Source organism: Chinchilla lanigera, unplaced genomic scaffold (genome assembly GCF_000276665.1).
Source record: "Chinchilla lanigera isolate Chin_1 unplaced genomic scaffold, ChiLan1.0 scaffold00071, whole genome shotgun sequence".
Taxonomy (NCBI): domain Eukaryota; kingdom Metazoa; phylum Chordata; class Mammalia; order Rodentia; family Chinchillidae; genus Chinchilla; species Chinchilla lanigera.
The window spans coordinates 1,623,186-1,649,880 of NW_004955472.1; the positions used below are offsets into that span (position 1 = coordinate 1,623,186).

General features: G+C 49.8%; 1 protein-coding gene across 1 annotated transcript in view; it reads right to left on the minus strand.

The window, feature by feature from the left end:
- Dnai1 (dynein, axonemal, intermediate chain 1) overlaps window positions 1–26,695 on the minus strand; it is a gene marked incomplete in the record, with an annotated part of 68,950 nt that overhangs the window by 23,921 nt on the left and 18,334 nt on the right. Inside the window, 10 exon segments of the mRNA XM_013522970.1 lie at window positions 93–210; window positions 3,725–3,809; window positions 7,520–7,654; window positions 8,994–9,053; window positions 9,477–9,596; window positions 9,816–9,931; window positions 10,207–10,333; window positions 14,793–14,873; window positions 15,054–15,152; window positions 16,774–16,806. Of these exon segments, the coding sequence (XP_013378424.1) occupies window positions 93–210; window positions 3,725–3,809; window positions 7,520–7,654; window positions 8,994–9,053; window positions 9,477–9,596; window positions 9,816–9,931; window positions 10,207–10,333; window positions 14,793–14,873; window positions 15,054–15,152; window positions 16,774–16,806 (974 nt within the window).

Consider the following 26,695-nt stretch of genomic DNA (forward strand, 5'->3'; position numbering starts at 1 on the left):
GACCCCGCTGCCCCACCGGACCCCGGCCGCTCGCGCCGCCTCCGCTCCGCCGCGGGCGCCCCGTCCAGGCGGGCTGCAATGCCTGCGCTCACCAGCAGAGGGCGGTGACGGCCAGGCGCTTGGCTTTGTCGTTCTGGAACTTCCAGAGCGGCAGCAGGGTACCCTCCTGGTCCCGGTACTCGTCAGCCGCATCCTCGTAGTACTTAAAATCTGAAACAACACGGGGAGAGTCAGCCCTCCGCCTGCCACTCCGAGGCAGCCCCAGTCCACTCTGACTGTCTGGACCTCCGCGGCAGCGCGCCGGCCTTCTGTGCTCGGGGAGGGAATAACCACAGTCCTGAGGGACGTTCCTGAGCTGGCGTGTGCAGGGCACTTAGGAAACACGCCTGGCTCGCGGCACGTTCTGAGAGCATTTCAGGGGTTCCGCTGCCACAGGCTGATTAGGAATTCTGTTAATAAATTAATAAATCCCTAAATGCAGCCCGGCTTGTCTGCTGCCAGGCCTCACTACAGCAGACCCGCCTGGACCCCCCACGACCCCCAACTGCTCTCAACAGCACACCCACCGCCCAGGCTCGGGTCCCGGCACCCGCCACCGGGGCGGCACCGCGGCCTTCTAACTGCCCTCCCGCCCCCGCAGCCCCCTCCCAGCTCAGGCCCCACAGAGCTGCCAGGGTGCGAGCGAACTCTCTGCTCCCCACTCTCTCACGGAACCCCCCAGCGGCTGTCCTCCGACAGGGGCTCCCTAGTCAGCCGAGGCTCCGGGCTTCTACCTCCAGTCACCGCTAGCCCGCGGTCCACGTGGCCTCTGTGTCAGTCTCAGGAAATCCAGTTGTGTCACGTTTTTGGGTGTTTCCACGTGCTTCTCCAGGTCTAAATGTCCTCTAATCTCTCTATTCACTCCTGAGCCAGATCAAATTCCTCCTTTTCCTCGGTAAGACCTTCATTTATTTTCTTTTCTTTTTTTTTTTGGTTTTTCTCCGGTACTGGGAACCGAACTCAGGACCTTGCGCTTGCCAGGCAGGCGCTCTTGCCGCTGAGCTAAATGCCCAGCCCCTCATTTATTTTCTTTTTCTTTCTTTCCTTTTTCTTTTTAATCTAATTTCATGTTTTAAAAACAGCCTCATTATGCTGCCTGGATTGGTTTCAAACTCCTGGGTTCAAGCTCTTCTCCCACCTCCACCTCCAAGTAGCTACAGGCTCTGCCCTCTATGCCAGCTTGTTTTGAGTTTTGAGTTCTTCCTCTCTTCCAGCCCTGCTTCCTTTCTAACAAAACCTCTGTCCCAGGGGCCGGGGATTTAGCTCAGCCGCACAGCGCCTGCCTGGCAAGCACGAGGTCGTGAGTTTAATTCCCAGTACCAGAAAACAAAAACAAAAACAAAAACAAAAACAAAAACAAAAACAACCTCTGTCTCACTGTCCTCCCAGCGGACCTCCCAACCACGCACTCCTTACATTCCTGTCCGGGTTGCCGGCCCATAGCACACAGTAGACATCTAGTGACTGATCAAAGAATGCTGAGAAGTTAAAGCAGCAAAAGTCAGTTGGTTCTTGGTCTTCTTCCCCAACAAGGAGGACAGTTAGGAAATGAACCCACTTATCCAAGCTGACCAGACAAGCCCCGGCCTTGCCCTAGCCTCGCTCACAATGCCCACACGCTGAGGACGTGGGATGACACTCGAGTCTCAAAAATGTCTCAGGACAGCCAGGCACGGTGGCGCACGCCTGCAATCCCAGCACTCAGGAGACTGAGGCAGGAGAGCTGCTGTGAGTTCAAGGCCATCCTGGGCTACAGTGTGAGTTCAGGGGCGGCCTGAACTGTACAGTGAAACCCTGTCTCAAAAAGACACACACAAAACAGTCGCAGAACAAAAAAGGTTCAGTGGTCAGAAAGGCATGATCCTTGATCACATCGGAGATTCCTGGGCTTGGGGTAGCTCTGAAAATATGTCATGGCAGAGAAGAGATTAATTGGTAACACTTCTCTATTTTTAATTCTCCTTCATGATTACACTTCCCAAAAGGAAAAAAGAGTGTGCAATTAACCGAACTCAAAGTTCAATGCATTTTCATGTGATTGTGTCCTTATAAATGAAAGTGGTTCACAGGGCCACTTTCCCTGTGGATGTTAATCAAGTCTGCAGCCCTTTGGTGGGCCACTTGCAGAGCTGCGTTTCAGAAAGCCAAGCTGCGTGAGTGACAAACTCATTCACAGCTGCTCTGTACATTGACAGCTCTGAGAAGCACTCAAGGTCGGTTTCCAGCCGGAATGATAATGAGGGGCTTGTTTCGGCTGCTGGTCCTGGCAGCCCCCTGCCCTACGCCCCATGGGTGAGCAGTGAGCACCAAGTCACCCAGGAGCCCTGGGCTGTCAGCGAAGGAGACGGGCCAGCGGCGAGGGGCTGCCAACTCTGGGGAGGCAGCTGCTCCCAATAAATGCACAGCCTCTCAGGGAAAGACAAGCCACTTGGGAATGTGCTGCCCGTGCCATGGGAAGGGCTCCGTTTCCCTGGCACTGTCAAAGACACCAGAATTTCCCAGGCGCCCAGGATTTAAGTGCTTCTGAATCAGTCTCTTTCTTTGCCTCATCACTAATTAATCACCAGATCTACTGAGTATGTTTATCTGAAACATCTCTTCCAGCTCAGTGGCTCTGCAGCCTAGTGGAGAGGTGACTAGCTGATGGGTCCCGGGGGGCTGTGTTCGAGTTCTGACTCCACCTCTCACAGATGCCCCTATCTGTGTGACATCCTGCCTGAGTTTCTCATCAACAGAATGGAGATAATAATGGCATCCACTTCACCCTGGAAAAATTAAATAATGCAGTGTGTGCAAACTGCATAGCACAGTGGCCCCGCTCGCCTCTCACTGCTGTAAGCGCTCCTTTTCCTTCACCCCGTGACGCGGGGCGGCAAGCTGCGGCAAGCCCCACCCGGCGCCACCCCTTCACCGCCGTCCCTGTGTTCTTCCCAGTCACAGCTCCCGCGGCCTTGCTCTCTCCGGCCCATGCGTGCCCCTGCCTGGCAGGCTCTGTGTCTGAGCTGTCTGCAGAGCCAGATGCCCTGCGGTGCCGAGGCCTCTCACCAGCACTCTCGCCTCTGCGCTGTGGGCCGGCTCTGCTGTCCTGGAGCCTCCTGACTGGGCTCACTCACCTTTTATCTCCCAGTTTCACTCCTTGAGGGTCCCCAGAGCGGGACCTATTGACACATTCTGCTTTACAGCGTCCCCAAGCTGACCCAGGGGAGAACAGAACAGAGAATGCAAGAGTTTAAGAACTGGACTTGGATCCTTCCTGACACCCACCAGCCAGGTAGCTTTGGCCTTAGCTTGTGTGCAAATCAGGGGTAATCACCCTGCTCCGCCTGCGTCCTAGGACTGTTAGGAAGATAACATGGCATCACTAATGTGCAGGTGCTTTTAATACCATTGTTGGATCTCGTCATGACAGAGAATCGTCTTCTGCTGGACCATTGTTCATGGTGGATTTGCAAAGTCTTGTCTTCTCAATGACCTCCAGAGAGAAGGAAGGGATTTTTCTCCCCTTGTGTCTATAAGATCTAGCACAAGCCACTCAGGTATGAGCTTTTAATAAAGTATTTCTGGGGCTGGGGATTTAGCTTAGCGGCACAGCGCCTGCCTGGCAAGTGTAAGGTCATGAGTTCAATTCCTGGTACCGGAAAAAAAAAAAGAAAAATATTTCTAATATGATCACCTTAAATCTTACCTTGAGCAACATCATCATATGTATTCTGGTTGACCATCCGCTCCACAATTTTAGCAGCTTGAGACACTTTGGTGATATCATCGCTCTGTGGAGATACAGAAGCCAAGCGTCCTCATAAGCCAGCGCCTGGCAAGGTCAGACACCCTGAGGTGGACCTCAGATTGCCACTGGTTCAACAATGCCGCCCTGACACTCTTCGTAATTGTGTCCCTGCCTGGCACAAGGTCCAGTTCATCCTACCACCACCTCCAAAAGCCTTTTCCTCTCAGATGGTAAAGGGGTCTAAGCCTATTTATCTGGGCCCTGGATAGAACCTGCTTCACATCCCGAATTTGTTGTAGAGAAGACATGTCTCTGAGCACAAGATAAGATATAGAAAAACTCAGGCAGAGCATAGGAGGGGACAGCAGACAAGGACAGGCTGGAGGCTTCTTTGGTGGAACAGAGCAGTTTCCTCAGCTCAGGAAATGACGGACTCCCATGAAAGGTTCAGAGATCTCTTGGCCCAATCCTCTTGTTTAGTCACAGGCTGAGGAAGTCACAGAGGCCCCAGAGGAGGGAGCTGTGCTTGCAGAGGAGTAAGAGGCAGAGCTGAGACACCTCATCCCAGGGCCCTGGTCACCGCCAGACCAGAGAGGGAGCAGGAAGTTTCCTACTGGGGAAAATGACGAAGCGGAGTCTCCTTCTGTGAAATTCTACAAATCTACAATGTAAACCACTTGGCAGGTTAGCAGAAGAGCAGAGTTGGGGGCTGGCAAGACAAGCCCAAAGAGTTTAGGGCACATGGGAGGCTGGCTGGCAGCGCTCCAGAGGGTGCCCGGGCAGCCAGAACTCTGGGTCCTGATAGCAGCAGTGGTAGGAGAATAGGTTCTAGAGCCCCGGAGACCACACTTCTGTCCTAGCCAAATGATTACGGGCCAGGTGGGACCTTGAACAAGTCACTCAGCTTTTCCTGGGCTGCAGGACTCTTATGACAAAGTGAGGGTGGATGACACTGCCTTATAGGTTACTGTGAGGGTTAAACACAAGAAACATGTTATGATTTAAGCTGGTTTCTGGTAATGATGGTAGAAGTGTAGCGTCAGAGGAAACAAAGCAAAGTGGAAATTTCCTGTTCTGTTTTGTTTGAGACAGAATCTCACTATGTCGTTCAGGGCTGGCCTTGAACTTGTGGCAATCCTCCTGTCTCAGCCTCCTGAGTGCTGGAATTACAGACATGTGCTACTACATCCAGCAAAGTGGAGGCTTATAAAGTCGCATCTGGGAAACTGTCCTATGATGGCCTTTTGCCACACCCCAGACTGACTCCAAATTTATATAAGAAAACAGACCGAGAGGGACGGACATTGGAGTCTTATAATCATAGTCCTCGAAATTCATATGGCTCCAGCACCTTTCCCAGCTCTCTGACCCAAAGCACAATTCTCTTCCTTCAGCAGCTGCCTGGAAAGTTTGCCTTCCTGTGAAACAGTGCTTTCTGTGGTCAGATGGCCAGTTAGCCAAAATCTGCCTCCCAAGGCCTTCTACCGATGGTCCTGTCTCTGTTTTCTTGCCACAAGGAATGATATATATATGAGAATAGCTCCTCTGACGTAGCAGAACAGTACGTCAGCCCCCCAAGTCAGCATTTCCTAAGGTGGCGTCTCCCCAATTCCACCAGCCATGGCATGACCTATCAATAGTACCCACCATCTACCGATCACTATGGGCAACAGCCACGTCAGGGGCTGTATATGCGTTACTTCAGGTGTTCACAGCAGTTTTGTAAAGGAGGTATCATTAAGGTGGCTTTACAGACGAGGACGCTGGAGCTTCAGAAAACTCCAGGCAACAAAAGCCAACACCAAGATATAAAGCCAGGTCTGTGGGCTCCAGAGCCTGTGCAGAGAGCCAGGCCCCGCCAGCCCGGCCGTCCGCCTCTGGTTCTCGACGCCTCAGGGCTCCAGGTGTGCCGAGGAGGGTACAGTGGGTGCTGCCCTCCTCCTTCTCACGCTATGCCCCCCGAGCAGCCACATCTCTTTGTTGGCTCTCACTGAGCCTGTGGCCTCTGAGCCCGCTGCCCCAGCCCCGCCTAACCTTCCAGATCGGACGGGCTCACACTCTGGCTGTGCGTTCACACAGTCGTTACTGAACCAGAACTGAGTCGTCACCAGGCGCCTGACGGCGCGGGGAGTCGGGACCTCACTGTCTTTTCCTTCCTCCTGCACACCTGAGTCTCACACCAACTTAAACACACCTGAATCCTTGAGGAAGAGGCGCTGTCACTCTGCTCCAGCGCGAGGCCCAGGGAAAGGGGAAGGGAGAGGCCGCCCCAGGCCACTCCACAGGCAGGCTGGCCCAGCACCTGGGGTCCCGGTTAGAGCTCGGTGTCTTCTGGGAGAGGCTGCACACAACGCGCTCCCTGGGGATGGGCCTGCCTCCTCTGGCTCCTCAGCCCAGAGGTCTGGGATCTGCCTGTAACTCAGGCTGGAAGAGCCCAGTGTGGCGGGTGGGGGTGGGGACCCTGTGAGGGTTCTGTACACCAGTTCTGGTAGGACTCAGGCCCCAGGTCAGTCTCCAGGTTCAGTCACAGGGAGTTTCCTCCCGGCTCTTGGGCTTAGTGGTTATAACTGGAGTTTTTGCAACCATAGGCCTCAGCACAGAGCCCACAGCAAAAATCCAGCTCTTCACATGACCCTGACCCAGGGCAGAGGGTTCTTTGAAGGCTCCAACCTGCAGGGAATAGTGCAGGGGAGGTCACGGATTCAAACAGAGCAAACCTCAGGACAGAGGTTCCATCTTTTACCTCAGAGCTCCATGACCCATTGCAGTCACAATCACTGAGTGCCTGGTCAGTGCCTGAATAAAACTTAGTGGGGACCGTTCCTAATAAGGGGATCTCCTAACTTCCTCTCACATGTGCCATCTTCATGGTCACGGAGCAGACAAATGAGCGGAAGTGAGAGCATCTCAGACAAAGGAAGCAGGACTTCCTTTAATCGCTCTGGCTTTGATGCTAGAGTGGAGCGGACTTCCCCGAGCTGCCGCGGGAGCTCTCCGAGGTTCTGAAACCGGCCCCCAGTTTCCTGTGGATCTCTTCCACCGCAGGTCACACCCCTCCCGGTCTCCACACTGGACTCTATGGTTCAGATGTTGCCCTGTCAAAATGACAGATGTTCCCCTTCTTCTCTCCTGGGCGACCCTCTCCGCAGTGACTCCCTATAGCTGCATCGGTGTAACTCCCACACTGACCCCAAGTTTCTGTTGCCCACAAGCCGACAAGCCCCCTATCATGACTTTTACATTGACTCCCACATGGACACTCATGGGAACTCCAGTCCAGAACGACCATCCACTGACCCGGCATCGATGATATTTCCAATCACCTGGTTCCTGGCCTTGAAGGCTCACTCTAAATATTGGCACAGTTAAAGCCAGGGACTGACAACAGAAAAGCTCTCACCCTCCCAGACTCCGGGGAAGAGGTGCCTTATCCCACCCTCCCCTAGGCGGACTCCCCAGCTCCCTTCGTGGGTGTCATGATGCTTTCAAGAAACACCACGTCTTCCGTCAGGCCTTAGCCCAGTGGTCTTTAACCCTGCAGCCTTCAGACCTAGGTCAAAATGGGAAGAGCTGTGGGTGCCAGAGGTAACTGTAGCTCTCCTCACGCCTTCCCTGAGGAAAGAACTATTCATACCTCAACATTAGCCACCAAGGATCTGTGAAGCCCTCCCAGACAGCCAGGCTTCTGTCTACCTAGGAGTGGAGGGCCCACCCAGGCATTCTGCGGTAGAGCCCAGGGCACCCCCAGCACACCTGGGACTCCATGGATGTCAGCTTCCTCAGGGCCATCTTTCCTGTTTTTTTAGCCACTGGGGTCTTCGTCTTCTCCTTCTCTTTGGTCTTTTCCTGCTTCTTGAGCTCCTCTACATAGGCGTCATAGATCTCCCACTAGGTCAAGGCAAGGTAAGACAGTCACCACACGGAGCAACCTTTCTCCACCCAGCTCCTCGTCAGCCTTCGGATCCTGGGAATTTGGTGTGCTAGTCCCTGTCACATCCCTCCATAGCATCCTCTGCTGTAATTATGTATTCAGTGTCTGTCTTCCCTGCTAACCACCAGTTCTGGAACAGAAATGAAGGCGCTCTCAGAACTCATCTCCCTAAACCTCGGGGCCTGGGTCCTCAGCTGGAGATCAACATTGTTCTATGCTATACCCGCATTAGGCAGAAAAAATGGGGAAATATCAGGTTGGTTCACGTTTTTTGTGCATGTGATTTAGAAGACTCTGAATTAGGAAATTTAAAAAATGTCTCCTCCCGTGGAGATGGGATAAACACAATGCTCAGGCTATCTACAGCACTGACCGTTCCTCAGCATGAAAAGGAGATAAAATGTAAGCAAACCCTTGCCAAATGGATTTGAAGGACAGGAACCTAAAGGAGAGTAGCAGAGGAAGCAGGAAAAGTCTGGGGCTGGGCAAACGGCTTGGAGTACACAGAGCTCCCTGAGCTGGGCAGTCACTGCCACCTGGAGGCCAGATAGGCACACCTTACATTCGAAGATTACTCACTGACAAGTACTCCACACTACGAGGCTCTCGGCATTTGTTATCTCACCCAGAGCCCTCCAACAACCTTAGGGGCTGCTTGTCGTTCTCTTCACAGAAATGGAGGCATTACGAAAGAAGCTGAGGCATGGTTTGGTCAGGATCTCACAGCAGCCACGTGTGGTGGCACACATCTGTAATCTCAGTACTCTGGAGGCTGAGGCAGGAGAATCACTGCAAGTTTGAGGCCAGCCTGCACTAAATAGTGAGTTCAAGGCCAGCCTGAACTACATAGCAGGACCTTGTCTCACAAAACCAACCAAACAAACAAAAGAAACAGCAGAGCTGGCCTGAACTCAGGTTTTCCTAACATCATATCCTGTGCACATCAGCACGGCTGTCCAAGAGGACTGGAGGAGGAAAGAAGGGGGTCTGCAGGAGTACGGCAGGCTCCTGGGAGGACAGGGTGAGATGCCAACACTTCACAGCCGGGCACAGTGTGGCAGGGTGCCAGAGAGTCCGCGAGAACAACCGTTCTGTCCTCGTTCTGGAGGGAGCTGTTTACACCTTGGACAATCTTGTCCCGTCTCACGTGTCTGGTGTTCGGATGCGCAGGACGATGAACAGGACGTGGGCAGAGAAGCGGGACAGACTGCCACAGTGTCTCCTTCGCAGCTGAATGCTATAGGGCTGCATGGCAGTGGGGGTGGTGAGAGGTTTCAGGCCGGCCCAGGATCTCACCTGATTGGCTGTAGCTGAAAAGTTTGTCCTGGGAGGAGGCTCCATCTGGCATTCTCGACCCTAAAGAACAAGGACAACGGAAAGCCACAGAAGGCTCTCACTTAAGCCAGCAGTGCATCGGTGAGAGAAGCCTTCGGCCGGAGCTGAGGAAAGGGCTGCGGAAGCAAAGAGCAGCGGGAAGAGGACTGGGCGATGTACTGAGAGCCTACATTTTTCCATTCCAGCCTCCTTCAGGAAAACAACACGCTATAAGGCAAGGGCAGTGACACTTAACTGTGCCAGCGTTAACCAAGATAAATTCCAAGTCGGGAGCGGTCAGATCTGTAAGAGCGAGCCCGCCACGAGCCTTCAGAAATGGCATAGAGGTCAGCTTCCCTCCTCACGGTCAGCCTGCCCAGCTGCGCTGGCGGGGCTGCACCAGGGCTGCTTTCTCTACCGCGCACAGAGCAAAGCTTCAAAGCAAAGGGACGGCAGTGGCCCTACCCGGAGAGGGTGGTTGAGGGTCTGTGAAGCTCTGTCGCTGAAGTTAAACTGGTTAGTAAGCTTCCGCTCCTTGGGCTGCTTTGGAGTCACCAACTCTTCTTCAGTCACTTTTTCAGCTACCTGGAAGCGAAGACCCAGAGGGCCCGCTGTGAGAGCGAGTCGGAGGGAAATCGGGAGTGGGGGGCCCTGTCCTGGGATGGGGGAGGGGGGACAGAGCGGCTGCCAGACACGTTGGCCCCGGCAGGTTCTAAACTTCCACTTCTGGCCTCCCTCCTTCCAACCAAAGGCTGTACCCATGGCTTGAGCTGAGGACGGGCGAGAGAACGGTATCGTCCATACCTCGGCCACAGGAATCTCTGATTGGCTCCCAGCCTCCACTTCTGCTTCCTTGGGCTCTTCATCTTCCTCAATGATTTCCGCATCGGAAAGCACCACCTTGGCAGACTCCTGTGAACCTTGGTAAGACGTTGCCAATGAGCCCAAGTCCAAGTCTGTTCTCCCAGTCCTTGGTAGGGCGAGCCTTCTTGGTTGCTGACTTTTAGACCCTTCATGTCTCTGGGGTTCATGGCCTAAGCATCATGAGTTAGCTCCCGGGCCTGCTGGGACATCCAGCTATTGGACATTATGAAGTAGAGGTTCTGCAAAGTTCTAGTACAGGGGTCAACTGCTTAAGTGATCAGAGGAAGGAGCCCAGGCTCAGCTCTGCAGCCTCGCGGGGGCCGGGTCCTACCTGCCGCCAGCTCGTCACGGTAGTGCTGCCTTCGGCCTTCGTCTGAGTCTTTGGGCACCAGGTTCCCGACCTGGCTGAAGTGAACCGCCAGCTGGTTCACAAAACCAATAGGCTTATACGTCCCTTCCTAAGGAGAGAGAGCTGAGTCAGACCTGGGGTCCCTGAAAGGTCTGGTGTCACGGTGTCATCCGCCTTCATCCTCTAAGATCAAATAGTTCATCTCTGTTAAAGGAAATACAATTGACCAAGTCCTTATTAACCTGAAGTTTTCACTGCATTTCAGTTTAAACAAGAGAAGAAAAATGAAAGTATTTTTTAAAAAGTTCTCATGTAATATTTGTGCTAAAACATCTTCCCCTTCCAACACAAAGGAATGCCACATTGGCCTATTACCGGTTCAGGTCCCTTGTCTCCTATACCCACTCCACGCGATCCAGCTCACCTACCCACACGGGCGAGCCAGACACTGTCATCAAAAAAGCGCCTGGCACGGCCTGCCCTCCGCTCTACGAGCGACCACCAAATCCCAGTCTCCCTGGCTCCACCCACCGGGATCCAGAGAAGGGCTGGGTTTGGCACTTGTCCGGGTCACACAGCAAAGGAGAAGCAGGATGAGGCTTACAGCCCAGGCATTCTTGTTCATTCATTTTTTAAAAAACAATTTTCGAGTAGCTACAATGTGTCAAGTATTTTCTAACTGTCCGGGATACAAAGCTGAGCAAAAGAGGACACAATCCCTGCTGTCATGGAGCCTATATTCTTGCTCCTGTAGATGCCTCTTCATTAATCAGTATCCTAGCAACCACTAAAATTGGCCTAGAGACCAGGGATCTCTTCCTTAGTTTATTTTTTTGTTTTGTTTTGTTTATTTATTTATTTTTGTCTTTTTGAGACAGGGCTTTGCTATGCCATTCAGGCTGGCTTTGAGCTCACTTTATAGCCCAGGCTGGCCTTGAACTCATAGTGATCCTCCTGCCTCAGCCTCCCGAGTGCTGGGATTATGGGCATGCACCATCACACCTGGCTTCTTCCTTCTTTTAAAATAGTTCTGTCCAACACTTTTTAAGTTATGGAAAATGAGTATATTTGTCTGGCACACTGAGATAAACTCAGGAGAGGAAACCAGCCAATGGGCTCCAGCAATACCAGACCTATCTGTCCCTGGAGAGCTGGACTATTCACTATCAACCGTTTGGGAAGCTCTGCCTTCAGGTATCACCGTGAAGCCCTTCCTCCCTCAGTAACTCAGACGGCGGGGAGCTAGGACAGTGCAGAGGTTCAGAATATGACTTTGGAGGTGGAGGAGTTGGCTTCAAGTGCTTGGTCTGCCCGCTGTTACTCGAAAGATGTCGTCTGGACCACTAAGCCCTGCTTTCTTCATTGTCAAGGAAGACCATGATGTCTAATTTGCAAGATAGTGTGAGTGCTGGAAATAATGAAAAAATTAACAGTGCCCGACATAATAAATGCTAAATGTTAAAATTCAATAAAATAGTAACTATTATAATGATGGAGAGCCCCATGGGAATAAATTATCCAGATAGCTGTTGTTTGAGAGTTTACCTTTATCCTGTCCCCAGCAGCTTTTGTTGTTTTTTGAATCTAAGGCCTTTGCACTGAGCTACATTCCTAGCCCTTTAAATTTTTTTTAAAATTAATTTTGAGAGAAGTTTTTACTAAGTCACTAAGTTGCTCGGCTGGGCTCGAACTTGCAGTCTTGGCTCAGCCTCCCAGAGGGCTGGGCTGACAGGTGCGCACCACCACAGCTGTCCTCTGTCCCCAGAGTCCACTGAGAGCTTCCCCTTCGGTTTAGGAGTGGAATTCATACACCACTGCTTCTGTACAAGGAGGGGAGACACAGCTGGGTCAGAAGCACCTGGCTCTCCTCCCCACCACATCAAGGAAGAGCAGCAGCTTTGGAGACCTGAAAGTCTTGGGTTTCCTATCATCAATGAGACCAGCTCTATAGGAGGAGGCCAGGCAGGCTTGGGAGGCTGTTGGAAGCTGGGAGAGGTGAGCTTCCTTGGGAGCGTAGCACTACCCAGCTAGACGTGAACTCAAACGAAGGTAAGAGGAGTGCTCTGAAACCAAGCACACAGCGCAAGTCCTCGCCCAAACGGCCAGCTTACTGAGTCCTAGGGGGACCCTCTCCCACACCAGGACAGGGAGCCAGAGGAAGCACTACACCCCAGCATCACTTCGGGAGGGGAAGGCAGCTTCGCTCTGACCTCCCCAGCCATCCACAGGAGGCCATGAACAAAATTCATGGGCCACACTTTTCAAGAAACGTGGCTGGATTTGTCTCAACCTCTTACACAGGGATTGACAACACAATCTGAATAAAAAGCAGTGTGAGAAATTTTTCACGAAGACTTGTATACAAATGTTCATAGCAACGTTACTCATAATAGCCAAAAAGCAGAAACAATCCAACCGTCCACCAACTGAGAAACGGATAAATAAAAGGCAGTATATTCACACAATAGAATACTATTCGGCAATAAAAAGAAAAGAGGTATCGACATATGCTGCAATACGGATGAGTGGAAGATATGCAGGATGAAGGGAGCTGGCCGCGTGGGGCTATAATATGTGATTCCATGGTGTGACATGTCCAGAGTAGGCAAAGCGCTCAGACAGAAAACAGTGCAGCACTGCCCAGGGCTGCAAAGGGTGGGGGCTGGGCAGTGACAGTGAAGAGCAATGGGGTTTCTCTGGAGAGAGATAAATGCTCTAAAACTGATTGTGTCAAACAGCTGCACAGCCTATGACTATACAAGAGCCACTGAAATGCATACTTTAAGTGGGTAAGTTGCATGGTGTGCAAATTATGTCTTAATAAATCTATTTTAAAAAAACCCAGCCAGGCATGGTAGCGCACACCTGTAATTCCAGCACTCAGGAGGCTGAGGCAGGAGAATTGAGTGAGTTCAAGGCCAGCCTGGGCTATATAGTGAGTTCAAGGGCAGCCTGAACTACATAGTAAGATCCTGTCTTAAAAAAAAAAAGAAAGAAACTACTGTCTCCAGGCAGACAGACACAGCAGAGAGGGAGGTCTTATTTTCATTGCTGCTTGAATCATTTGAAATTTTTACTATGGATTTCTATTATCTATTCAAAATTTTATACATATATATTTTAAAACATTTTAAAGAAGCAATGTAATGCTGCTTTGGAGTCAGACAAACTAGTTCAAATCTTGCTTTGAATCCTGGTTACATGACTTTTGAACTTTAATCTAACCTTGACTTCCATAAAATGAAGACAATAATATTCCTGTATCAAAGAAATAGTATTATATGTGATAGCCTATGTAAAAGATCTAATACAGGATCTGACACTGGCACACACTAAGCATGGAAGAATTAGGTTTCAAAATGAAATTTTAGGATGCGGGGGCGATCTGGCTGCAACATCTGTCACCCCACGGATCACCAGGCTGGATTCTGCTCATCTGGCTGACTAGGCGGCCTCCCCCTCCTCCCTCGCTGCTCCATGTGCGTCCCTCCCCAGGCTGCGAGCCCAGTCAACAAGGACCATTTCCTCAGTCCAGGGTACACGAGTAGCTGCTCCTGCCAGAACCTCCAAGCAAGCTCTCAAGGTCCAAAATGACATTTTAAAAAACATAAGCATCACTTCTGCTTTAGCTTAAAAGGTACTGTGCAATTCCCTTGAGTCCTCACTCGGGAGCTCACCTTGCTATGGCTGAACACAGTGCTCTCTCCCCTAAACACTCACCACAGACCTGTCCAGCAAGTGAGAACTTCCTGCTAAAGGAAGGCCCTCACGGAGTGCGGTGGTTGAGCTTAACCGCGGCTTGGGGGCCAAGCTGAGCACGTCTGAGTCTGTCTAGTGGGTCGTGGTCCCTGGCCCCTTCCTTGCTGGCATTGCGCCCTTGCTCTGCTTCTCAGCTGCCAGGAGCTAACGAGCTGTGCTCTACCATGTCCTTTCCACCATGATGTTCCTGCACCACCAGTCACCCATGGACTGAATCCCCTGAAACCACAAGCAAAATTAAAGCTCTTCTCCTTTAAACTGAGTCAGGTACTATGTCCTACCCGCCGCAAAGCTGGCTAACGCATGGGGCCACCCGCCTTCCTGGCCGTGATAGCAAGAAATGTTGCAGCCAGAGTTTTCTGGGGCTGCCTCTCAGGTGGGGAGGCCTGGGGTGGGAGAGGGACCAGCATGTTCCTGTGTTCTACCCAGGTGTCTGGCTGGAGGAAAGTCCAGCTTCTGAAGAGTCAATAGCTTATGTTAGTGAAATATGTGTTCTACATATTGAAAAAGTATTTTATTTATTTTCTTTTTTGAAAAAGTATTTTTTCTAACCAAATGAGTCATTTGAAGATTCTTGAAAAAAAGTGAACCTGCAAGGCACTTACGAGACTGTAAATAGCAAGACTGAATGGGAGAGCCATAAGAAAATTTCAAAAATCTCTGGAAAGCTCCCTGTAAAATTCCAGAATTCCAGCCAAGGACCTCAGTTTAAAAATGATTTCCTAGAATAACCGGCGGCATTTGCGATGCGGGAAGTCACTGCCACCCCAAGAAAATACAGAGGCCCTTCCCAGGAGGGGATGACTTACTTTGAAGCTGTACCTGACAATATTCTGGGGTGCATGTGGGTTGTTGGCTGTCAGGATCCGCGTGAACTCCTCCTTTAACTCCTGAAGACAGAAACACCAAGAAGATCACACGTGAAGCTCCCGCCCCGCCCAGGCTTCCTGCTCCCCAAGGCACCAGCGGGCGCGCCACCGGGCTCTGTGCAGGCTTCTCATCTGTTCTGGGGAGGAACACGTCTCTGACGCTGGAGGAGGGAGAAGGAACAAGGATAGGAGGCTGCTCACCGCATCAGTCAAATCCAGCTGGTCGGGGGGTCTGACCGCGGCTTTGGACACCGTCCATTCATCCGCCCCTTCTCCCACTTCAGTTCCTGAATCTTCATCCTGCACAAAAACCTCACGTGAGGGTTGGGAGGGCCTGATTTGCCTTGGCCAGTGAGTAACGCTGCAGGGAGCCCCTTCCTCCGCAGACCCTCCCAGACGCCAAGCTCCCTCTGTCGTACGCAGAATACAAAGTATACAACACACCACTCGCGAAAGAGTCCAGAGGAGTTGCTCAGGCTTAAGGCTTCTGCATGCCTTGAAGGTCACAGCCACGCCCACTCCGGAGGGAAAGGGCTCGGCTAGGTACGGAAGGCCTGGGGCGCCAGGAATCAGAGCAGAAGGACCCGCTCCCTTCCTGCCTCAAGACAGCTGGAAGGCGCCGTCCAGGACCAACTGCTGAAGGCTGAGCTTTACGCAGAGAGCCTCAGACACTCAGAAGGGAAGCCAGGCTGTCACTTACACTATACTCTACTTTATAACTGACCTTCCGATTTGCCACCCTAAGGATACTCTTAAAATAATACTCTTCTTGTACTTGGGTACTTTAACCCTCAAGGGCTAGAAGTTTTGCTTTCCCTAATAGTTAAACACCTTGCCAAAATGGCCATGACATATTTTTAAAAATCTTCATCCTCACTAGCCATTAAAGATATGTAACATCGTTGGGCGTGGTGGCGCACGCCTGTAATCGCAGCATTCGGGAGGCTGACGCAGGAGGATCGCTTCGAGTTTGAGACCAGCCTGGGCTACAAAGTGAGTGCAAGGTCAGCCTGAACTGCATAGCGAGACCCTGTCTCAAAAAGACGAAAAAAAAAAAAAAGATATGTAACATCGACTTTTTTTTTCAGTTAAAACCGGAAAACTGTAAAACAACCAAATTGTCATCCATTTCTGGTGAAGCTGTAGGAAAGCAGGCACCTATAAATTAACATAACATTTTTAAAGAGCAATTTGGAAATTTTTACCAAAACCTAATAACTGTTTATAAACATGGACTCAAATTTCCATATAGATAAATAAATTAAAGAAATTATCAATGATATGACCAAATATTTAGATGTATGAAGGCTTATTAAAGAATTGATCATAATAGTGAAAAAGAGGAAAAACATTTCAATGTCCAACAACGGAGCACAGTTGAATAAATTATGGGTTGGACTTATGGGCCTCATGGCAAAATATTATGTAATGACTCTATATGATGCTACAAAAGTATATTTACAGGCCAGGCGTGGTGGCACACACCTGTAATCCCAGTACTCGGGAGGCTTGAGGCAGGAGGATCGCCGTGAGCTCGAGGCCAGCCTGGGCTACATAAGTGAGTTTAAGGCCAGCCTGAACTACACAGTGAAATGCTATCTCAAAAAAAAAAGAAAGAAAAAAGAGTATACTTACTAGCAATGAAAGATACTCTAAGTATATTATGCAAAATCAGGTCATAAAATAATCTGTAAGTTTGATTTTATTGAAAAAATAAATACATATAACTTTTATATATGCAGAAACATCTGAAATGTAACATCACATGTTAACTAAAAGGTTATCCCAGGAGAGTAGATTTAAGGGTACTTTCCTGTTCTTCTCACTTGTGTGAATCTTCTAAAGGTACATAAATAACATTTCCAACACAGAAAATGCCATCAGCACCTCGCCGAGAGACTGCGGCGATGGCGGTACTTACTCTCTTTCTGGCGCCTCTGCCCATGCCGACGCTCTGCGAGAACAGAGGAGAAAGGAAGTCACAAGGTGACACGGGAATCTTATACACGGGGCTGCAGAGAGAGCCCCCCGACCTCACAGACACAGCGCACTGAGTTTTCTCCACTCCGAAACACTCGCAGGGGCAGCCAGCGCTTCTTAGCCCAGTCAAGCAGCTCCGGGTCTGAGGCAGCCCTGTTTCGGCATCCGACAGACTAACCCATGAAGCGCAGCCAATAGCAAGCGCGGTGTCTCCTCCTCCGCCCCCGCCCCGCCCCCGCCCTCTCCCTCCTTCGTTTTTGCGGCACTACCGGGGATTGAACCCATGGCCTTACACTAGCTAGGCAAGTGTTCTATCTCTGAGTTACACTCCCAGCCTTAGCACTGGGCATTTCTTAATTTCATCTAATTCAACAAATACTTTAAAAGCATATTCTAAATTCTCAGCTCTGTACTAGGCAATAAGGAGATTTCAATGGCAGATTATATTCATAAACACCTGTTTGGGATAAATACAAGCTCCTTATCAGCAGTTATTTTATTTGCTTTGTACACAGCTATATTCCTAGCACCTAGAAAAATCCTCAGGACATAGTAGATGTTCAAAATACAGAATACATGAGTGAATAACATCAAAACCTAGTAGTCATTGCCAGCCTGGGAAAAGCTTTTCCTCTCTGAGCTTCAGTCTCCTCAACAGGAAAAGGTACCATTTCAAAATGTGAACTTTCAAGGTCGTGAGTTTGATTCCCAGTACCAAAAAAAATGCAAACTTTTATGTGCCTAAGAGCATAGGATTTATGTGTGGTCTGAATATGCTCCAAAGGTTTACGGACTGGATGCCTGGTCCCCGGCTGGTGGTGTTGGAGGGCGATGGGACCTTGAAGATGTGAGATCTGGTGGGAGGCCCCTGGGTGACTGGAGATACGCCCTCGGAAGGAATTAAGGGAGCTCTGTGGCCCTCTGGTGGTTTGCAGAGAGGGTGGTTACACACAGGGCCAGACCTGCCTTCCTGGTTCAGCATGTGACTTCACCCCCTGTGAAGCTCTGTTGTCCCCCCACTAGGCCCTCACTACAGCCCTGCTGATGCAGCAGATGTGCTCTTGAGTCTCCAGAACTGGGAGCTAAAATAAATCTCTTTTCTTCAAAAGTACCCTTCCTCAGGTATTTTCTTATAGTAACAAAAACCTGATTAATACAAACAGCACACTCCATTCAACGTGATAAACATTTGGGGGCTGTCTCTTTACAAGTCAGGCACTAACCTAAGCAGTGGGACAAAGACAGAAAAGAGGTCCCTATCCCAGTTTGCTGTGGGTCTACGGAGGAGAGATGAGTGTGATCAGTACTCCTCACTCAGCCATGTTCCTTTGCAAGCTGGCTCTGTGCCAGCAGTCAGATGTGTGTGCAGGTTCTGTAGGAATGCATGGGAGTACCTACCCTGGCGGGGGTACTTAGGAAATGTTCCAGAGGTGATCTTTTCTTAGCTGGGTATCAAAGTCTAACATGTGTTGCCTAGGTGGAGATGATGTTTTTCAGAAAGAGAAAACAGCTGTACAAAGACAAGAGAACAATGACAGATATGTGAAAATGTTCACCAAACAAAAATCCCACAGTGTATATATATAGGTGTTTCAGAGGATCCAGCATCCACAGGATCAGTAGGGGCGGAGATATGATAGGCATCCTCGGAACAAGCAGTGCTAGAGCACCAAATGAGGGGTCAAGATGACAGAGAAACATGAGTTCAGGGAAGACATCCATGGCAGCAATGGCGTACTGCTGGAAAGAGACCTCTGCTCCCAAGTCTGTAACTGGCCACTTGTGTTATGTTGAAGTCTCCGGATCTTAGTTTCCAAAGGCCAAGTGAGGGACTTAGACTAGGCTGGATGGGCTTTTACACTTCTTACAGTGGTAGGCTCTCTGGGAGCAGCTTGCATCATGTGAGGGAGGAAAGGGATTCCAGGAGAGAAACACCGCACTCAGCTTGGGCTGGAACTGTTATTGGGGGGGGGGCAGTGGGATTCAGGTTTCTGCCAGGTTGCCAAGGCTCCCACTGATGGAAACCCTTCTCTGAGGCGGAGCCACGTGAGCCAGAGAGCTTTCCTTTGAAGAGCCCTGATCCTGAAGGTAGCGGGATGGAGGCGTCACACGGCCAACAGCTTTCTGGCCCACGACAGCACCGGAGGGCCAGGCCCAACCCAAACCACCAGGCTTAAGTAGAAAACGAGGTCCAGTTACCACTGCCCCTGTAAACATGTCTGTGAAACATTTATCTGGCAATAAAAGAACTGACAAGGCAATTTGAGTGTAATTGTTTTTGGCAGTTGGAAATATTTCAATTAACACACTATAAAAGCCACACTATAATAAATGCAAAACAGGCCAATGAAATCAGCTGCAGCCCTGACTTCCCAACCAAGGCAAAGGAGATTGAATGTCAGGCTGCCACTTCAGGCCCTTGGTCTTCCAGAAGGAGTAGCCTGAGACAGACAAGCCTGAATTCCTGAGAAGCTTTTGATAGTTCCTCCCAGAAGCCATCAAACCACAGAAGAAGAAAGCACAGAGGCCCTCGCTGGGCCCTCAGAACTCCGTCATCTGGCCCAGACTCTCTACTCCAGCCTGCTCTCCCACCCCACGTGGCTAAGACTGTGAGGTTCAATCCAGGGAAGGTACAAGGAGTCCCTGCGTCTGACCTGGGTCTTCACCTCTCCTGCTTTGTTGTTTTTTTTTTCTTTTGTCTTTTTTTTGAGACAGGGTCTCACTATGCAGTTCAGGCTGGCCTTGACCTCACTTTGTAGCCCAGGCTGGTCTCAAACTCGAAACAATCCTCCTGCCTCAGCCTCCCAAGTGCTGGGATAAGAGACATGCGCCACCACACCTGGCTCCTGCTCTGCTTTTACTATTCCTCCTGCTGGGAGAGTCATGTGTCCCTTCCCCTTCCCTGCTCCTCCCACCTCTGCCTGACAGAAGCCTCCCTAGCTAGGCTCTGGTAGTGCTTTATCTAGTGCCTCCTGACATAGTACCACTGTCTTCCGGCCCTCCTCTGCCTTCCTCTCCTCACTGGGATGTCTCCCACGCACCTTCTACCCCCACCACATGTCCGGGCTGCTGTGAGATTAAGGACCAAATGTATCTTCAAAGAGATACTCTGTTGCCTCTGGTTCTGGTCTCTAAAAGGGGACAGTGCTGTGGAAAGACCAGGAATACTGTACTACATATGGGAAGTGGCCTGGAAATCTGAGCAAGGGAGGCCCACCATTCTCACGCTACTGACCAAAGAAGACCCACTGCTCTTGAGCAAGTCCCTCTGTTTGGCAAGGGGGGACATCCAGGACAGAATGAGGCAGGAAAAATAAACCTACCCAGCCCGTGATGGCAGGACACTTAGCCCTAGGAATCAGTTAGATAACTGACGCCCCAGCCTGAGCTTCGGGGTGAGCATCTCCCTGTGCTCACGGGAGGCATTCCAGTGTGAACGCCCTGAGGGCGGGACCGTGTGTCTCGCTGGTCCTTGGGCCGCTAGCCCCAGCCTTGCAGTCGGACGGAGTTCACTTCTGTTTATAGAGGCCATCAGTAACGACTCAGGTGACACTAAGTCACTTCGCAGCTCTCTCATCGGGCCTCTCACCGCTGAGGGCTCCCTCCGTCCTCCTCGAAACTTCTCCACCTTCATTCCACGCCAGGAGTCTGCCCCGTGCTCCCTTCCCGGTATCCCTGGCGCGCCCCTCCGGCACCGTGCGGCATGCTGCACCTCGGTCCTCCTGCTCCGCACTCTCCCCTTGAGCGCCTCTACCCCGCTCGTGCCTTCGTCCCTCTCCGCCCTCAGATCTCCCCGAGCCTGCTGCTCACTGGCCACAGAGTGTGCAGAAGCTTAGAAACCACCCCGCCCCCTCCAGCACCCGCTCTCACCGCGGGCACCACCGCGCCTCCAGGCACCCTGGCCGGAGACTGATGCCGCCCGGTCTTCACCCTCTCCTTAGTACTGTATTTCAAAACCTAACAACTCCAACTCTTCGATATCGTTCATAACTGTCTGCCCGTTTACACGCCCTCCGATCAGGTCCATGCCGAAATTTGCCTAACCCTATTTTATCTCCCTGTCTCCAGCTCCTCTCACTCTTCAAGTCATTATCATCGTTTTCGGATTTTTTTTTTTTTTTTTTGGTTTTTCTCTGGTACCGGGAACCGAACTCACGACCTTGTGCTTGCCAGGCAGGTGCTTTGCCGCTGAGCTAAATCCCCAGCCCCCCGTTTTCAGATCTTGAGCACTTAATTTGGCCTAGTCATTTACTAAGCTATTTATGTGCATTATCTCACTTAATCCTTACCACTAGCCAACCGGCTCAGAATCGTCATTACGCCTAGCATACCGAGACAGAGAGAGACCAAGCAACAGGCCCAAAATTGACCAAAATTTGAAACCAAACTTTTAATCATTATTTATAAATAATTCTCCGCAACATAAATCGGATCATGTCACTGTCCTGATTTAAAGACTCCAAGAACCCCCCAGGAGCTAGAGACAAAGTCCAAGCTCCCGGTGATGGCTCTGTATGCACCTCATTCCTGCTCTTCCCCTCCCACCGCCTGGCAGCCACTTCCAGCTCTCCTAGGCCTCTGCACCGAGACCCGTGCGCCCCTGCGGGAGGCTGAGCTGATGTCCACCTGAGCGCCTGCACCTGGGCGGGTGGGGGGGGGGCGTGCGTGGCCGGCCTGGGAGGCCCTGCCCACATGACGTACCCCTCTCTCCAGCCCACAGGACCTCTTTCCTGAGTCGCTCTGTCCAGAGCACCTTGCTCCCTTCCCTCAACATTACCAACTACGCTGTCTGGCCACAGTTTACACTCTGCATGAGTCCACCTACCCCACTGAGACGCTGCCTCCCCGTGCCTTTAACTACTTGTTTTTTAATTTTTGTAATTTTCATTTTTTAATTAATTAATTAATTATTTTGAGACAGGGTCTCGCTATGTAGCCCAGGCTGGCCTTGACCTCATAGTGATCCTCCTGCCTCAGCCTCCCAAGTGCCAGGATTACAGGCGTGCACCACCACGCCCAGCACTACTACCTTGCTCTTTAGGCACAGTTCTGGATCTCCTCCTCTGCTTATGCTCACTCTTGGATGATCTTTAGGTTAACACTGCTCCCTGCGGGGTGACATCCCTCAGGGCTATCCCTTTCCGTCAGCACCCCTCTGCAGCTCTGCTTACCCTATCCTGGACACCTGCGGAAATCAGAGTGCAGCGTGGGCTCCAAGAAGTCTGGAGAGCCATGGAGAGGACGCAGACAGACTGAGACCCACCTAGAGCGGTCCGTGGAGAGGACAGGAGAGGGGCGGGGCAGGCAGAGGCCCGTGACCACCAGTGCCCTAGTGTGTCCACCGTCCCCCGCTACAGTCTAGTGGGCACTCACTGGCGGGCAGGCCCCGTGCCAGACACCGTACGGCCACAGCAGCCGAGTCTCAGACCCTCCTCACAAAGCGGGCGAAGTCTCTGTCCTTTAGAGACAAAGCTACTGAGAATTGTTCACATCAGATGATACGGTCAATCAAAGGTACTTGGAAAACAAAATTTCTTGTCAGTCTAAGGGTTTTTGTTTGTTTTGATTACTGGTTGTACCCAGGGCCTTTGCAGTAAGCAACATCCTCAGCTCTTTTTAATTTTTTATTCCAAGTCTCATTAAGTCCCTAAAAATTGCTCACTCTGGGCTCCAATTCGTAATCTTCCTGCCTCAGCCTCCCAGCAGGCAGGGATCACAGGTGTGAGCTACCACACCCAACTCACGACAATTATCATCACTTACTACCAGCATTTAACCATTCTGGCTCACGACCTGCTGAGTGGTGGAAGTGGTGTGCTTGTCCCTGAGCATACTGTCGGGGAGATACGGGGATAAAAATTCTGAAGCTATTCCCTATCATGAAGGTATGGTCTTTAAAATGAGCATGGGATGAGGTACAGCCATGGAGCCCATGGAGAGTTTAAAGTCAACCATACTTGGGTTTGACCATGTGCTGTCCTACCTGCTAATTCTGTGGCCCTAGGAAATTCCTCGTGCTCTCCGAGCCCCTTAAAGTACATTGTCAGACCATCGCTGGCTGTTCTGAGGGTTAAATGAGCGGATGCACATTAAATCCAGCGTCCCGCCCGGCAGAGTTCACGTCCAGTGAGCGGTGGCCGGCACGCCGCACTCCCATTTGTGGACTCGTCTTTGCCCTCAGCCATGCGGGACCTGTGTGGCCCCTTTGCGCACTAAGCAGCACCTGCCCTAGGGATGACGAGAGTCGTGAGCAGCTCACATCTCCAGCGAGGAAGTCAAGGCTGAAGTATGAACGTTCCTGGAAAGAAGGACGCTTCAAAGCGTGCAAACCCACAGATGCGGCACCCTCCTTCCTGGGGCCCAGGAGACCTCGTTTACCATTTCTTCATCTTGGTCCTCATTTTAAAACTCACTAACAGGTTTCCATTAGGCTAAGTTGAAACTAAATACCTCACCAGCTTGCAATTTCAGTTTCCAAAAGAGGAGAAGCTCTGAGTCCCAAGGGAACGGTAATTCACCAACAAACCTTCCTGCAGCTATGCACCGAATGCATTTCAAATCCCTGCGCCTAGTGCAATGCCTCAAGCACATAGAAGGCGCCCAATAAATGTGGCTGAAAGAGCTCTTGAAGTTTTGAAACAGTAGTATGTGGGTAACAGGAAATGTCATACTTTGTTCCAAGAATACAAACGGATGCAAACTTTTTGTACGGCACTTCAGCAATATGTACCAGAATTTAAAACGTATATAACCCTCAACTGAACAGCAGAGTTCTCCTTCTTTCTGTCTCCCTCCCTCTCTCCCTCCACGCTCTCCCCCGCTCCCGCTCTCCTCCCTCCTCCCCTCTCCCCTCCCCTCCCTTTCCCCGTCCTTCCTTCCTTTTGTGGTACTGGGGACTGAACCCACGGCCTTTGCTCTGAGCTCCACCCCCAGCCTTTTTTTAATGTTTTATTTTGAGCAATCGGTTAAGTTGCCCAGACTGGGCTCCAGCTTGTGATTCTCCTGCTTGAGCCTCTGCAAGGGCTGGGTTACAGGCACACACCACCGCACCCAGCTGCGACTCTCCTTTCTGGAATTTTTCTTACAGGAACTTTGTACATATATCTTACATAGCTTGCTTGCTGCAAAAGTGAATATTTTAAAAAATTAATTTGCAATATTGTTTGTAATATTTTTACATGGCAAAAAACTAAATATTCATTAATAGGGTCTCATTAAGTAAATAAAATAAAATAAATTGTAGCAATTCCATAGGATATTATGCATGTTTTTAAAAGAATGGCTATTGCACACAGTGACTATAGTTAATAATAATATATTGTATTACTTAAAATTGCTGGAAGAGTAAGTGGGTTGTAAATGTTCTAACCACACACACACAACACATGAGGTAATGCATGTTAGCTACATGTAACCATTCCACAATGTATATATTTCAAAATATGTGGTATATAAAGACAGACCTACTTGTTGCTTATCTATTACGTTTTATTTATTTATTTATTTATTTATTTAATCTTTTTGAGGCAGGGTCTCACTATGCAGTTCAGGCTGGCATTAAACTCACTTTGTAGCCCAGGCTGATCTCCAAATTGCAATAATCTTCCTGCCTCAGCCTCCTGAGTGCTGGGATTACAGGCATGTGCCACCACGCCCGACTTCCATTACATTTTAAAAACAGTATGGTATTACAAGAAATAAAAGAAGGAGGTAAATATTCATGTATTGTTCTGCAAAGTTCTCCAACGTACATTGTTAAATAAAAAAGCAAATTACAGGGGCTAATGGTGTAGCTTAGTGATAGAGAGTTATCATGTGTGGTGCCCTGGATTCCACCACCACAACTGAAACAAGAAATGTTACAGAATAAAGACATTTGCTTACTTTAAGACTACGTGTATACGTATACTTGCATTTACATAGAGAATTACTGGAGGGGCCAGGGATACAGCTCAGCAGCACTAGCACCTGCCTGGTAAGCACAAGGTCCTGAGTTCAATTCCCAGTACCACAAAAAAAAAAAAAAAGAGAGAGAGACGGAAAGAAAATTGCTGGGAAATTATATAGATTCTGTTGACAATAGTCTTGCACAGGTAACATGACTAGGGAATTGTGGGGCGGAGGACTGAGATTGTGTACTCATTGTTCTGGTTTTAATATTTTTAATGGGGATGTGTAGTATTTTATAATTTGACATGCTGAAAATTTAAAAATCACAAAGTACAGTAGAAGAGGTTTTCTTTCCTATTAATTCAGCATTAGGGCCGGGGATATAGCTCCGTGGCACAAGCGCCTGCCTGGCAAGCGCAAGGTCCTGAGTTCGATTCCCCATACCAAAAAAAAAAAAAATTCAACATTAGCACACGAGATACATGCCCAACCCTGTGCCTCCATAAAAATACAGGACGACGAAAGACAACTCAAATGGACCCTTCCCAAATAAGGCTGCAGAAGCAAGGGAGGATAGAGTTTACAAGATACGGCTCAATGGCAGCTACTCAGGAGGGTCAAAAGTTTGAGCCCAGTCAATTTAGGAAGACCCTGTCCCAGAACAAAATTTAAAAATCCCTGAGGGTGCAGCTCAGCCCTCCCTGAGTCCAGCCCGATACTGAGCAGGGGCAAGCAGGACTGTGGTGTCAGCCCCGGCTGGGTTCCTGGCTCCGCCACGCTCCATGTGAGACTGATCCAAGTGTTCTCGAACCCCACGCTCTCACCTATAAACAAGAAAGATTCACACCACCCTCACAGAATTACTGTGGGAATGAAGTAAAATCAATACAGAAAACGCACATTTCTCAGAGCACAGCCCTCAAGTACTGGTGGCAGCGTAGGCTTTCGTGGTTGCCATTTTTGGAATTCTTCCATCATATTCTGTCTGCAAGCCAACTGGCCCTTTCTGAGGGTACACAGTGAATAATGTTGTCCCGGTACCAGGAAATCCTTGTCAGGAAAGAGCCTGTAGATCAGGGTGGCGGAACAGAGGTGTAACAGGAGAAATGCTTCCCACTTATAGAGCCTCTTTCAATGTCCTCACTGAACATTTTTGAAAATAAATTCTCCATATTATATGTTGACTCTTACAACAATCTTTTGTGGGTGAGTGTCGAATGTCATCAACGTTTTTTCTGAATTTACTGAAATGTCACCATATGATTTTTTCCCTTTATTTTGCTAATGTGAAGAAATATTTTGATTTTCTTAACTTAAAATAACGCTGTGTTCTTGGGAGGAGCTGCACTTGGTTTGACATGTTGTTCTCTTTCTATACTGCTTGTGGAGCTTTACTACTATTTTGTTAAATTTGTCTGTATTTATGTTCATGAGGGAGATTAGTCTGTAATTTTCTTGTTGTGTAATAGCTTTGACTTTGGTATCTGGGTTATTCTGACATCATAAAATGAGTTGGGATTTTGTTTCCTTGTCCTCTATTTTTACAGACGTGTGTAACCTTGACGTTTTGTTTGTCTGGTTGATTTTTCCAGAGACAGGGTGTTCTATTGCCCAAACTGGCCTCAAACTTGCAACCCTCCTGCCTCAGCCTTTCAAGTAGCTGTATTACAGGCACGCACCAATGCACCTGATCAGTGTTCTTTCGTCCTTACATATTTGATATAATTCATCAGTGAAGCCATTTTCACCTGGAGTTCCTTTGTGGAAGAGTTTTTAATTATGAATTCAATTTCTTTAATAGGTATTGTGTATTTTCCATTTCTTCTTGTGTCAATTGAGGTAAATGGTGTTTTTCAAGAAATTTGTCCATTCCATCTAAGTTGAGGAACTTATTGGCACTAGATGGTTGATGACATTATTCTATTATCTTTTTTAATATCTGTAAGCTCTGTAGTGATATCTCTGTAATGAAT